Consider the following 14,926-nt stretch of genomic DNA (forward strand, 5'->3'; position numbering starts at 1 on the left):
TCTGGCCTTGGTTATACCACGCCAGCCCCAAGGACCTATTTCTGTCCCCGCCTGACTGCTCGTTGCTAACTCAGGCTTTGCGCTCTCAGGGCCCCTCTTCTGCGCCCCCCCCACCCCCCAAGCACCCTGTATGTCTTCACAACTTTCGTCATTGATTTACTTATAAGTTTGTGTGGTTGTCATGGGGGTCCATCATCCCCGTTTAGGCCCAGGGTGGGGCAGGGACCTTGTCTGTCTGACTCATTCACTCTAGGCACAAAGGAGGTGCTCAGTGAGTTTTTGTTGAAATGGATGAATGAGGAGTGCCTGGGTGGCTCAGTCGGCTAAGCACCTGCCTCCGGCTCAGGTCATGGTCCCAGGGTCCTGGGATGGAGCCCCGTGTTAGGTTCTCTGCTCAGTGGGGACCCTGCTTCTCTCTTTCCCTCCACTGACCCCCTGTTTTCTCTCTCTCTCTGTCTAATAATCGAATAAATTAATAAAATCTTCAGAAGAGAAAGGAAAGGAAAGGAATGGAGGAATGAATTCACTCAGCTCCTGAGATGTCATAACATGACAACCTGGCCCCTGGGAGTTACCCATAACCACAATCAGATTTGGGCCTTGAAGGCATGTGGGAACATCATTCTTGGCCAAATCCTCATTTCAGGTTTATCGACTTCTTTCCTATAACTCTGCCATATAGTGACTGCCCTGCAGATTACTGTTCCTGGGGGCTTCGAGGAACAGCAATACGCCCACCAGAAACGTCCATGAGGCTCATTACTCGGGAGGATTTGTAGAGAAGAGAAGCGACGGGGAGATGAACGGGCTTTGTGACTCGGGGTTGTGACCCAGATCTCTGCTGACTTTCACTGAGTGAGCCCTCAGAGGGGCGTCCCAGGAGCAGATGCAGCTCTGCTGGGGTCAGGCAGACCCTCAGAGCAGAAGGAGACACATCTTCAAGTCATACTGAGATCATCGCAACACGGTTTATTTCCTGGGAGTTTTCAATGTGGACTGCGTCAACAGGAGGTTTCCACCTAGAATTTCGTGGGGTTTTCAACTTTCCCAAGGAAGAGAACGGCCTCTGTGGCTCTGTTGATCAGCAGCATCAGGAAGGGCCGATTGAAGCGGACGACGGTGTGAGAGGGGCTGTCCTTCGAGCGGACTATGAGCTTGGTGGCCGTGGCCGCTGCGGCTTCTGTGCCCTCCTCGCTGACGTCCAGCACAGCCTTGTGGGCGGCCTGCCAAGGGAAAAACAGACGTCAGCGGCCCCCACAGAGGCAGCGCTACTTCACTGAGCCTCAGGGTTCTGCCTCGGGGGTGGTGATGCCCCCTCCAGGGACCTCCGGCTTGGTGCTCCCGATGCCGGGCATGGGGTGTGCACCTGCCGCTGAGATGATGAACTGGGTCCCTACGAGTCCAGTGGTTGCAAATGCACACCGGAAAGCTTAGGGTTGTGTCCCAGTTCTGTCACTTTATTGGCACAGAAGTTACTTAGGGGATGCTGATGTCACTTTCCAAATCTCTGAAAGGGTCATTGTCCTGGCATATTTCCCACAAGGTCATGGGTGAATTAAAGGAGATTAGGCAAAGTATAGGTGCCACAGTATTGCTACATGGTTGCGGGGGAGACATAGGGTGGTGTCATTACATAGTGGGTCTCTTCTGGGTCTTCTAGAAAGAGACTTTACCAGGGACTCACGCCCTCCCAAGATTCAGGGGGCCTGAGAACTCCAGGCAATTACAGTCACTGCTGTTCGTATGTGCACATAAATACATGATGGGAAAATGACGGTTACACTCAGCATATGCCATTGGGACCTCTGTATTCTTTCCCCGGACACCAATGACAAAGCCTCCTTCAGTGACCCAGGACCACTTCTGACCATTCTAGTCTATCATCAAGATACATTTTTTGGTCAGGGATCAGAAACCCCTAAGCAGACAAGAACCAGACCTTTTGGAAGAGCAGGGGGGCAGGCACACAGGGCCCCTGGAGGGTTCCCTCTGCCTAAGAGGGGTGCTCACGGCTCAGTTCTGGCTGATGGATTCTACATAGAGGTTTGGGTTCACTGTTGCCATGTGGGAATCGGACTCAGTGATTTCTTTCAAGACAATCAGAAATCTCTCCTTTGAGGTACAGTAGCCTACATGGTAGAAATAGGCTCTGTCTTTTTCTTTTTAACATTACAAGTCAAACACAGCACTTCTACAGGGTACAAATGGCCCCCGGGCAGCCGATGTGACTTCAGTGTGAGGCCCCAGGATTCAGGGAGGTGAGGCCGAATGCCAGGTGGGCATTCGCTCATCTGTAGCAGGTCTCGAGGTGGAAGTGTTGCCTTCCTAGGACAGGCCTAATTTTCAAGGAACGGTAGCTGGATCTTAGGAACATTAATTGGAAGAGGGATGAAAGTTGCCTATGTATCAGAAGGATGATGGCCATAAAGCCACAGGCCTGGAAACCTTGAATTTCAGCCCTACTCCTTCCATAGAGAGGTCACTTTGCCTCTCAGGGTCAATGTTTCCTTATCAATGAGATGTGAGGGCTCGATTAGCCAGTCACCTTAGTCCTTTCCAGCTCAGGCAAATGTTCTCATGGATCAACTCACTTTGGAAAGCTGCAGGAAGTCTCTCTTTGTAATTCCGGAAAAATCAGCATTTTTATCAAAGGCATCCCGGATGCCCATCTTTGGGAGGATGGTTTCTAGGTCATAGGAGGCAGAAATGGAGAATTTTGGAATGAACACCTCTATCCACCTGTGGAGATGGGGAAAAGGATAATGTGAGGTCACAAGCCCTTTGGTCTCTAGCTCTGCTTCTTGGAGACACTTTGGGAGACTTTGTTCTTCTTCTAGCTTTTGCTGGTTGCTGTTAAAGTAGTCAACACATCCCAGACATTCAACCCAGGTTGCTCTGGAGGTAAGTCCCCTGGATGAGCAGGTCTGTCTTCATAGAGAAGTAAGAAGGGTGGGGGGGTGCGTAATAAAGTAAAGGACAGACCATAGACGGGGGCCCAGCAAGGCGTCCTGTGGAAATGACCAGTGGGGGGCACCAGGCAGTGATGGACATTGTGTCTGCCGTCTCCCCTAGCCCTTCCTGAGACAAACCCTGCCAAACACTGAGAGCAGCAGAGTCCAGTAGAACTTTCTGCAAGGTTGGAAAGATTCTGTCTGTGCTGACCAGGATGTTGGCAACTGGCTACATAGGGTTATCGAGCCCTTTAAATGTGGCTAGTGCCAGTGATGGGGAAAAACCTGTAGTTTTACCAATTTTTATTCATTTAAATTTAAATAACTGCATAGGGCTAGTAGTTGGACAGCACAGCCCTGGAGTGCAGTATAATTTTTTTCCTTCCTCTGGAATGGTTTCCCTGAACCAAGAATGAAAAGCCCACAATTTCTGAGCATTTGCTGTGTGTCAGGCACCGTCCCAGGCACTTTCATGAGCTTCTTTCCATTTTAAAGACGTTAAGATTGTTTTATTGCTTTGCCCAAGTGGGTGGACACTTACGTCCTCATCGATGGGCATCTAGCACAATGGACAGCTCTCTCTTCCTGGTTACAGTCCCCTGTGCTGGCCTGGCCATCTCCTCCCTGGTCCATCTGTCGCTCTTCACACACTGCCCCCTGCCCCAGCCTCCATGCTGCCTCTTCTGTCCAGCTGTGGTGGCAGTCAGAGGACAAACCTCTGAAGCATCCTACAGTGTTCCTTGGTTCCCAGCTATGCCTCTTTGCCAGCACTGTTTCCTTTACTGGGAGTGTCCTTCCCAAGCCTATCTGTACCTTCACGTCCTACCTATGCTCCTGACTCACGTCACCACCTCCTTGAAGCCCGCCATGGATCCCAGCTAAAAGCTATCTCTCTTTGCTCAGAAGCTCCTCAGCACACTGCCTGGGCTTCCCCTGGGGCACTGAACTTTGTCTTCTTGAGTTACAGTTAACCCTGGCCCTGTCTTGTCTCCCCCTGGATCTTGGGCACCTGGGAATGGTGCCAACAAGGCCAAGAAAATGTTGCTAAGAGATTGTACATAAGGCTTTGACTTTCCTTTTTATCTTATGGTTAATAGTCTTTTCATGGTCTCCATAATAGATACAGAACTAATAATAATCTATTAGCTAACATTATCGATCACATATGATCTTTCTGGCACTGTTCTAAGCACTTTATAAATAGTAACTTGTTTTATCTTTTCAACAACTTCTGGGTTGAGTAGCAGTATTATCCTCATTTTCTAGGGGAACGTTGGTGCTTTTTTTTTTGCTGGTTTGTTTTTATGGAATCATTCCATTGAATTTAAGATCAGATTGGCTGGTAGAGTGAGTTCTCCTGGGATGGAATCACTACAAGGACATAATAGTGTTGTGGGGACATAATAGCTACATGGCCTTGAGCAATTCACCTCCCCTCCTAGAGCCTCTACTTCCTTATCTATGGATGGAGATGATAGCACTCTTCATCTGTCAGGTGACTGTGAAGCTCAAGTGAGACCACAGCCCCAAGTTCCCTATCCAGCAGGCAGCTGGGGTTCAGTTGGCATTCAATAGCTGCTATCATGGTCTTTCCCTGTCCTTGGAGGTACCCCACCAGCTGCCTCAGGCCCCAGGAGACTGACACAGATTCCCACCTTTTCTGGAGTAAGTGGCTCCAATTCCTCAGTGTTCTGGCTGACAAGGCCTGTTCCAGCTGGCTCATCTTGCCCTGGCCAGGGAGGACAAAAAAGGCTGCGGTGTGTCTGCCGTAGTCCATCCGCAGCACTGAGCAATTCAGTTTTGGATCTACTCCAAAGGCAAACTCTTCCACCTGGTGCATCATTGGGACCTTCACAGTGGTCTTCTTGCCCACCAGGAATGGGGAGCTCTTCCTCGTAGAGCCAGGGTTAAAGGGCTTTTCCCATTTGGCTAGCATGGAGAGAGAAGAGAGGTCTTTACGTCTAAGTACAGATAGTAAGTGGAGGACAATGAAAATAATGAAGTAAGGATCTCTGAAAACTCTCTCCTCCATAAAAGCCATGAAAAAATTGTCCACAATGGTCAGAATAAACTTCTTTAGAATTCTGGAAATTAAACAAACTCTTTAAGCAGATTATGAGACAGTTTATTAAATGGAAGCAGCTAAATCTTGGTAAGAAATTGAGCTTTGTAGTGTTTTAACTTGCCCTAGTTCCATTCCTCTTGTACTAGCTCTTCAATAATAGCCTTGAAATATAATAGCCTGCATTTGCGGTGAAATCCAGCAGGCTGGCAGCTACTGAAGGGGAAAAAATAGGGCTGGAACCCATTCAAAGACTCATTCCCAGAGAACTGTTATTTGACCCATCTTGTGCTTCCCTGGAAGGCATCACTTGCAAAATTGCCTGTGTTTGATCTGATTTGGAGTCCAACCAAGGCAAAAAGATTATTCCTTGGAGGAAATTAGTCAAAAACAGTCACAGGTGATGATAAATTTTGCAGCTTCTGGAGGCAGTAGGTAAGAGTTGGGATAAACAACAGATTAATCAAAAAGGTTAACAGGATGGGTTGAGAGCAGGGGTGGCATCTGCAAACATGACTGAGTAAGGACCTCTGTGTATTTCCCCTTCCATTAGGACAATAAGAAAAACTGGCAAAGATATTCAGAATCAACTTTTTTTGGAACTCTGGAAGTTAACCAAAGGCTTATAGCTACCCGGGGAGAGTTAATTCAAGAAAAATGGCTGAATCTCAAGAACAGTCAACTTCATGGTTATTTTAACCTGTGCCAGTTCCACCCTCTGCTCTCCAGCTGAGCAGTAGCCTTGAAAAATAGCAGCCTATATTCCCAAAATCATTGAGAGAATAACTTTCAAAGACTCATTTTTATCGCTTGACCTCTGTAGTTATCTGGAAGATCCCCATTTCTAAGGTTGACTGGTGCTCACTCAGTGCTAAAGCCTTCTTCTCAGGGGGTTGGAAATTTTTGTTAGAAACAATTACAGGCAAGTGTTTTAGTTTCATTGTTGTCCAGGTGAGGATAACAGATGGGACGAACCACAGAGTGATCAAAAGTTCTGAAAGGAGAAGCTGAAGAATAAGATGCCCTTAGGACATTTGGATAGTTCCACTATATCCTGGGCATTTTGAGGCTGCATGCATGTATTTAGCTGTATGTATATTTGAGAAAAAATGTGAGAAGACTATAAGTTCCTACTTATGGCTGACTTTGAGGATTTGCATAAACAGAAAGTGAAGACTGAGTCAGATTTATAAACTGGCTGGGTGAGTGTCGATGGCACACTCTGCTATGTACACAAAAGCCCTCAGCAAAGACTAAGAGATTTATTTGTTTTAGACACATATGAATCTCTGCCCAATCATAGCTAACCACTTAACTAAACAAGAAGACCCTTTGGTGGTCACACATCACAAAGTATAGACTTTAGTTATTTCAGAAAAATCACTAAACAAACAACAACTATTGCAACAAGAAAAAACAATCAGTCCTTGAAAGGGAGAGAATCTGATTCTCAGAGTTGTTGCACTACATAATTTTAAAAATCTAGCTCTTACAAAAAAAAAATGTGAGACATAAAAAGAAAGTATAGACCAAACAATCTACTAATATCAAAAATAAGAGAAGAAACAATGCCATAGATCTTGTGGACATTAAAAGGAAAAGAAAGGAATACTACGAACAACTCTATGCCCACCAATTTGATAACCTAGATGAGATATTCCAATTTGTTAATACATAAGAAGAAATAGACAATATGAATAGGCCTACATCTCTTAAAGAAATTGACAATAATTAATAACTTTCCAAAACAGGAAACACCAGGTCCAGATGGATTCACTGGTGAAGTCTACCAAACATTTAAGGAAGAAATTATACCAATTCTTACAATGTCTTTCAGAGGACAGAAATTTGTTCTATGAAGCCAGCATTATTTTAATACTCAAATCAGACAAAGACATTGCAAGAAAGGAAAACTACAGACCAATATCTGTCATGAACATAGATGCAAAAATGCTTCCCAGAAATATTAGCAATCAAATTTGATAATGTATAAAAATAATTATACACCACAATCAAATGGGGTTTATCCCAGGTTTGTAAAGCTGGTTCAACATTTGAAAATAAATTAATGTAATCCATCATCAAGAAGCTAAGCAAGAAAAAGTAATCATTATCAATGAATGAAGCAAAAGCATTTGACAAAATCTAACGCCCATTCATAGCAAAAATTCTCAGTAAACTAGAAGTAAAAGAGAACCTCCTCAATTTGTTTTAAAATATCTACAAAAAGCCTATAGCTGACATCAGACTTAATGGTGAGAAATGCAAAGCTTTTCCACTAAGTTCAGGTATAATACAAGGATGTCCCCTCTTGCCACTCCTTTTTGGTATTTTACTGGAAGTTCTAGCTAATGCAATAAGATAAAAAAAAGAAACAAAAAGTATACAGATTGGGAAGGCAGACATAGAACTGTCTTTGTTCACAGATGACATGATCGTCTATGTAGAAAATCCAAGAGTTGACAAACAAAAGAACTCCTGGAACTCGTAAGTGATTAAAGCAAGGTTGCAAGATACAAGGTCAATATGCAAAAGTCGATGCTTTTCCATACGCTATCAATGAGCGAATGGAATTTGACATTAAAAACACAACACCATTTATATTTACATCCAAAAACAACTTATACATTTAGCAAAATATGTATAAGATCTATTGAAGAAAATTATAAAACTCTGATGAATGAAATCAAAGAACTAAATGAATTGAAAGATATTCCTTGTTCATGAACAGAAGGATGCAATATTGTTACAATGTCAGTTCTTCCCAATTTGATCTATAGATTCAATGCAATCTCAATCAAAACCTTAGCAGGTTGTATTATAGATACTAACAAACTAATACTAAAGTTTATATATATAAAAAAAAAAAGACCCAGCATAGGCAACACAGTATTGAAGGAGAAGAACAAAGTTGGAGGACTTACAATAACCAACATCAAGATTTACTCTAAAGCTATGGTGCTCAAGACAGTCTGGTATTGGTGAAGAACAGACGGACAGATCAATGGAACACAGAGAGAGCTTACAAATAGACCCATGTAAATATAGTCAACTGATCTTTGACAAAAGAGTAAAGACAAAAAGGAGTGGAGTGAAAATAGTCTTTTTGACAAATGGTGTTGAGACAACGGCATTCATATGCAAAGAAAAAAAAGAATCTAGACACATACTTTCTATCTTTCATTAAAACTAACTCAAAATGGATCACAGACCTAAAGGTAAAACACAGAACTGTAAAACACCTAGAAGATAATATAGGAGAAAAACTAGACGACTTTGGGTATGGCAATAATTTTTAGAACACCAAAGGCATGATCCCTGAAATAAATCAGTGATAAGCTGAACTTCATTAAAATTTAAAACTTCTGCTCTGTGAAAGACAATGTCAACAGAATAAAAAGCCAAGCGACCTACTAGGAGAAAATATGCACCTGATAAGACTGTTCTCCAAAATGTACAAAGTACTCTTAAAACTTAGACAAGAAAACAAGTAACTGGATTTTAAAAAGTGGGCCAAAAACCTCAACAGATAGATCACCAAAGAAGATAGGCAGATGGCAGATAAACATGAAAAGAGGCTCCATATCCTATGTCATCAGGGAAATGCAAATTGCAACAACCACAACGCACCCGTTCACGCGGCCCGCATCTGGAACACTGACAACACCAAATGCAGGAGAGGGTGTGAAGGAACAGGGACTCCCCCACGGCTCGTGGGGGTGAAGATAGTAGAGGCGCTTTGAAGGACAGTCTGGTGGTTTCTTTCCAAACCAGCACTCTTGCCCTACAATCCTGCAAGCATACTCTTTGGTAGAAGGAATTGAAAACTACGACCACACAAAACCCTCCATGTATTATATGCTTCTATTTATAGAAAGTGTCCAGAATAGGCAAATCTACGGAGACAGGAAGTAGATTGCTTGTTTCTGGTGAAGGAAGAGCAGAAATGAAGTGAGTCTCATGGATAGAGAGTCTCTTTTGGAGGTGATGAGAATGGTCTGGAATTACATAGTGGAGGTATTTTCACAACCTTGTGGATGTACCAAAACCCAAACCCACTGAATTGTGCAATTTAACTTGGCAGATTTTGTGGTATGTGAATTATATTTCAATAAAAAAAATACGATTAAAATTAAATGGAACAGCATATATAAAGCACAGGATAATTAGAAGGTGCTCACGGCATATTAATTCCTTTTCCTTCCCCTCCCACCTTACAGAATGGATGGATACATGGGTGGGAAGGTGAAGAGGTAGATAGAGGGAAAGAGAAGTGGGGGAGGGATGAATGGCAGGAGGGAGAAAGGAAGGGAAGGAGACAGATGGGGAGGAGGGAGGGATGATACAGTAGTGTCCACGACGATTCTGCTAAAGTTGGCTCTGTCATCATCCATCCTGTTAGCACAGAGGCTCGCACACATCAGGCTCTCAATACAGGAGAGATCTTTTAAAGCAATGTGGCCAGAATCACGAAGCAAGTAAGGGGGAGAGGGAGAATTCAGACCCAGGACTGTCTGACTTCAAAGCCCGTGTCCATTCTGCTGCAGCAGCGTGTTTGTAAACTGTAAAGTTCTAGACTGATGCGCTGAGGGGGGCTGTGAATGGCAATCATCCAGGCCTGTCTGCACTTGCACACCTCTAAAAGTGCTCTGGCCTGTGGATTTCCCTCTGAAGCGGGGTTGTCAGAGAACTCTGCGCCCCTCCTCGAAACCTTCCGGAGGCACCAAGGATGCTGCTGGTAGCAAGAGATGAGGTCCTTACAAGCTCATTTCCAGAAGATTTTCCCCGTGGGCTGCCCACTGAGCCCAATGTCAGCCCCTCGGGACACATAACCAGACTATCCAAGGTCAGAGCTGAACGAGACCCCGTCATCAATCAACTGAGGCCGAGGGAGGGACTAGGATGTGGCCACAGTCATGCAGCCAGCTTGTTACAAGGCTGGTCCGAATCCAGACTTCCCACTACCTGACTGTGCTGGCTAGGGTTTGTTTAGCTTGCTTGTTCAACTGGAGAGTGAGGGGGAAACAAGATTAAAATAAAAATCAAGCCCTCAGAGCCTTACCTTTAAAGAAAATGTGGTTCACCAGGACCATGACCGTCAGAGGTTCAAGGCCTTGGATTAGGTCTACCACCTTCCCTTTGGTCTCCTTCTTCACATAGCTGTTGATCTTCTGCTGGGCAGTGGAGGTGCTTGAGAAATCTATAGAAAAGATTTTGGACTCATACAGCCTCTTGATGTTGTCCAAGAAATTTGCCTGCAGCTGCAGCTCCTTTTTGAGGAAGAGGACACTCCCCATCCTCAGGTCCAGGTCTGCGCTGGGGGCTCTGAGCGACCGGAGCAGGTGCTGGAAGGCCTGGTGGATGGCGGGCTCTGGCACGTGCGTGAGGTTGAACCCCAGGCTCTGGAGGATCTGGGTCCTGGTGGCTGAGCGGGCCCCAAGGGATAGCATGGCCAGCGAAGCGGAGACACTCAGTGGGGAGAAGAAGACGTTCCGGCCCGGAGTCTTCAAAACCAGCCTCCGGTACAGGCGGAAGGCAAAGTTGGTGTTGCTGGAGGACAGCCGGGAGGTGGCGGTGCTCCTTGAGGAGGACGGGCAGAGGGATCCCTTGCTGGGGGTCCCGGGTGGGGGCACGCTGTGGATTACAGCGCAGATGCTGACAACGAGGAAAACTCCGTAAACGGCCGATGCCATTTTGGGATGAGTTAAGTCTGCAAGAGAGAGGAAAGAACCATGGAGGGAAGGTGAGCGGAGCGTCTGGGCGCCGAATCCGAGACCTTGCAACACCCTTCCCATTCAAGACAGAATGGGGACAGGCGGGACGGTGAACAGGGCCGTTCACTCTGTAATCTCATTGGCTCTCATGAACGAGAGGCAGGTAGTATCGTTGTCTTTAGCTTACAAACAAGCAAACAGGCCTCAGAGACGTTGTGTCATTGACCTCAGGCCACCCAGCTAGTTTTGTGTTCGGTCTGGGATTCAAAGTCAGGTCTTAAACCCCGAATCTCAGCTCCCACGCTCTTTGTTGTTTCTGTTTCGTAGGCTTCCTGTTCAGAAAGGAAGACAGTGGAATCAGGCTGCGAAGTCCCAATCTTAGCAGCCACCAAAAGGTATCCTCTTATCCCTCAGAGATCCCTCGAGATATTCTTGGTCCCTTTTGTGTTGAACTGATCATTTCCTTGCCGTGGCTGCCCACTCCCAGCCACAGGCATTTGCTGGCAGTGTCGCTGTCCTTCAACACGCTGGCCTGGGACTGTAGTCCTCAGGGGCCTTGAGGACAGGTGCCTCGTTGCTGGGGGGGGCTGCTAGCTCTAGCCGTGACCACCTGGCCCCCGCACGCCCCATCCAGCTAGACTGATGCACCAGGAGCCTTTTGGACTAGGCGAGCTGGAGGCAGGTGGAAATGCCGGTCGTTCTGGAGCGGGGCAGGGCTGGGCTACATCTTACTCTGAGGCTCTTGATAGGCAAGTTTTAGCTTCTCTGGACTTCGGTTTTTTTCTTTTTTGGCTCTGGGAGGATGGTCTGTACCATATCTAGGTATTCAGAGGATTGAGCATGATGAGGTCACTGGTCCCTGTAGGGACAGTCCTAAGGACCTAGCCACGCTCCCAACAATCTGTTGGTCGAAATGCAATTTATGTAAATTGAGGAATACTTGATCATACCAGATGTGATGAAGATCAGAAGGAACTATATAAAGAATCTTTTTGCCAAGTGAGTAATTCTTTGGCGAAACTGCAAAACCATCCCCATTGCCGTTTATCTAATTGGGCGATTTTTGTCTTATAGGCGGGGGCTCGTGAGGTGGGCTGCAGGGACAGGGCCACCGGCAGGAGGTACAGACTTGATTCTGCCCACAGGATCCACAGAGGGAATGCTGAGGAGTGCTTCTGTCCAAAAGGAATGTCCAAGGACTGTTCTGGGAGCCACATGTGTCCTTCCCTGCTCCGCCCGCCTCGGGCACACGGCCCCGTGTAGGGGCGGCAGGAGACGCTTCGTGCCCTGGACTGTGTGGAAGGGTGTTCAGTCAGGGTGGAAGGGACTGAGGGAAGGAGGCACTTGGGACGAAAACCCCGAGTTCCTCCTGTTTGATGAACTCTGTGACAGGCTGCGGGTGCTTGGGACGCCGTGTGAGAATGCGGGGTCTGTAGGACAGCTCTGGTGGGCGGGGGGCCTGCTGTGTTAGCGTGGGTCGTGTGAAAGAGGAAACCATGGGCCCACCCTGTTGCCACTCACGCCGAGTTCCCAACCAGGCTGAAAACCTCATCCAACCACAGGTTCTGCCTCCCCCAGAAATGTGGTCTTAACCGGTCGGTCAGGAATCTTTCCATCAGGCCAGTGAGTCGGCCACATGGGACCTGTGTCCCCCCAAGGGAGATGAGGTCATCTTCATGGGAAGACCCCTTGCCTTTCCCTTTAGGGCAAAACGCCTGGCTTGGAAACGTCTCTTTGGTTGGCCAATAACGGCGTTGCCCAATCCTCCTGTGAAACCTCGCCACGTTGTACAGCTCCTCGGAGTGCCCTCTGTTTGCTGCCCAAGTCACAGATTGTTCAGTAAAGCCAATCAGACCTTTAAATTTTCTTCGGTGGGATTGTCATTAGCAGGAGGCCCGAGCTCAACAGCCAGCTGGGAATCAGAGCCTCAGCAAAATCCCTGCTCTCCTACACAACCAGGATCCAGGTAAAGAACGGCAGCCTCGCGTGACCACCTCTGCGTTGTGTCCTCCCAGGCCCCCACACCCCACTCCACCTGTGAAAGGGGGTGACCCTGAGGAAGAAGGGACACAGTCTGTGTGACACCCAGCACAGTGCCAGGCCCGCAGGTGGCGTGAAGTCAAAGCTGCTTCTTCTCCCTCATGGATGTTAGGATTTTGCGCTCCTCCCTTGGAAGCAGAGGGAAGGGACAGGCTTGTCCCCTGGTCTTCTTGACTGCGGGAAGGGACGGAGCTGGGGGAAGCGAACACCAGCCGTTCTGGAGGGGAAGGGAGTCACCGCTGGGCCCCGCGATGGGATACCGTGGAGAGGCGGGGGCCTGTATCCTTCTCGGGGCAGGCGGGGGTGGGCGTGGGGCTGTTGGGGCACCTGCTAACACCAGCTGTACCTCGCAGAGGAGCCACACCCCCACCAGCAGACATGGCCTTGCCAGAGGACATCCGACGCCGTGCCTCAAGTCCTGGGCTGAGCAAGGGAGACCAGCCTGGACCAGGAGCCACTGAGTACATTAGTGAGCATCCTGGCCCCTCGTGGCCGTGGCCTTCATGTGACCTTAGGTGAGCCGCAGCTTCTCTCTGGGCCTTGGGGAGGTGGCCTCGGAGGGCTCTACGGCCGTGGGCCTCAAGGGGCAGATCCTTATGCTCTTCAGGAAAAGCTCTGATGAAAACTTACTCCTTCGGCTCTTAAAATCCAACCTCCTTCCGCACTTGGTCTCTTCCCATCCCCAGCTCCTTTCCTCTCATGACTGTCCTTTCTCTCTCCCACGGAAGCCCCCCACTGCCTCCGTGCTGTGACAAGACTGCGCTGGAAGTAGGGGCTGAGTCCTGCCAGTGGGCTTTGCCCTTATTGGTCAGAGGGACACTCTGTCCTCTCTGCACCTGCCCCCGTCTGGGCCCCTCTCGACCGGGGGTGCCGCTGCCTTCCTCCCACCTTTCACCCTCTCTCCCCTGCTCTGTCCCACACTGGGCTCCTGGCCGGGTCACTCATCCGTACCACAGACAGGAGGAACCTTCTAGATGCAGAGCTCACTGTCACTCACCTCCTCAGCTCCCTCAGCGGCTCCTGACTGACCTCCGGAGGAACGGCCGAGCACCTGTCACTTGAGGTCCCTTCCGGCTGGGCTCTGACTTACCTCCCCGGCTTCATCCTCAGGCACGCAGCTGTTTCGGGTTCCTGGAAAGGTTGCGTGGCCTCCTCCCACCCACCCTGCCCTGTCTTCATTTGCATCCTTGTCTAGCTTGAGTGCCAAAGGGCTTCATTCCATTCAAAAACCCTACGCGCCTGGTGACGCACACTTCTGGCAAAGCCCCAAACCTAGAGTAACCCACCTGTCTGCTCCTTCTCTGCCAAGTGCTGGAGGGAAGGCGGCTCAGCAAGGCGGTCTGGCCCACGGTGACTTCCCAGTCACCGGGCTCGATGTGCCCGGCAACAGAGCCCCGATGACCTCACTCTCCGATTCACTGCAGGGAACGGCTCAGTCTTCCATTTCCCGAAGCCGGACTCCTCAGCCTGCCACCAGCTCATCTGTGCGCGCACACACACATCCGACCGCCTTGCCCCCCACCTCCCACGAAAGACCATCAGAAGAGGAACGTATCCCCCTCTCCCCAGCACGCCCCCCAGAACTTTGGAGGGCATCTCTTAACGCCCATCCCAGGACTCTCACACCTGTCTCTTCTGTATTACCAGCTTCATCTTTGCCGTTGGCTTTTAAACATGGTCGAGGCTTGCCCGCTAGGACAAACCAACCACTCCCAACAACACGATGGAAAGCCCCCTTGGCCCCCTGTCTCCACCCTCTGCCTCCTGGCTCACATCTTTACCAGCTGTGTATTCACGGTCCTCACGGTCTCACTTTTGCTCACCCCTGGCCCTCTCCGGTCTGGCTTCCAGGTCCACAGAGGCGGCCCGGCCTGTGAGTGTAGCCAGGTTCTTAGCTGCCTCCCCAGAAGCAGCTGACTCTGGACACCACACTGGGCTTCTGCAGTCCCTCCCTGTGGCTCTGTGACACCACGATCTCCTGCCTTTCCCCTCTCCCCCACCCCGTCTCCCTCCACCCCTCCTCCTTAGTACCTCTGTGCGTCCCCTCCTGTGCCCGGTCCTGGTGTGTCCCCTCCACCCTGAGCCTTGGCGCCCTCTCCTTGGTGCTCTCCTCCGCCTCCAGCAGCTCTTATCATGCCCTGGGCTTCATTATCGAGATA

At 48.7% G+C, this 14,926-nt stretch overlaps 1 protein-coding gene across 3 annotated transcripts; it reads right to left on the minus strand.

The window, feature by feature from the left end:
- Positions 1-950: 950 nt before the first annotated feature.
- Positions 951-13,883, minus strand: SERPINA9 (serpin family A member 9). 3 transcript variants are annotated; one of them, XM_080808863.1, is made up of 5 exons: positions 13,765-13,883; positions 10,076-10,723; positions 4,607-4,880; positions 2,592-2,739; positions 951-1,223 (listed from the first exon to the last, which is right to left on the minus strand). In XM_080808863.1, the coding sequence occupies exons 2-5, from the start codon at positions 10,704-10,706 to the stop codon at positions 1,020-1,022; spliced, it is 1,257 nt and encodes a 418-aa protein (XP_080664989.1). In that variant the 5' UTR covers positions 10,707-10,723; positions 13,765-13,883; the 3' UTR covers positions 951-1,019. The 3 variants fall into 3 exon arrangements, with proteins under 3 accessions (XP_080664989.1, XP_080664988.1, XP_080664990.1); XM_080808862.1 differs by lacking the exon at positions 13,765-13,883 and having other exon boundaries at positions 10,076-11,059; XM_080808864.1 differs by lacking the exon at positions 13,765-13,883 and having other exon boundaries at positions 2,546-2,739; positions 10,076-10,865.
- Between the last annotated feature and the right edge of the window lie 1,043 nt (positions 13,884-14,926).

Source organism: Martes martes (assembly GCF_963455335.1).
Source record: "Martes martes genome assembly, chromosome: 7".
Taxonomy (NCBI): Eukaryota; Metazoa; Chordata; class Mammalia; order Carnivora; family Mustelidae; genus Martes; species Martes martes.

What these genes read in the sequence shown, in the direction of transcription:
- SERPINA9 (XM_080808862.1), bottom strand. Translation starts at nt 10,808, where the DNA reads ATGGGAAGGGTGTTGCAAGGTCTCGGATTCGGCGCCCAGACGCTCCGC. An exon ending in AGCCACTTACTCCAGAAAAG is followed by an intron (nt 2,740 to 4,606) that starts GTGGGAATCTGT and finishes CCATCTCCACAG; the next exon opens with GTGGATAGAGGTGTTCATTC. An exon ending in ACTTCCTGCAGCTTTCCAAA is followed by an intron (nt 1,224 to 2,591) that starts GTGAGTTGATCC and finishes TTCCCTTGGCAG; the next exon opens with GCCGCCCACAAGGCTGTGCT.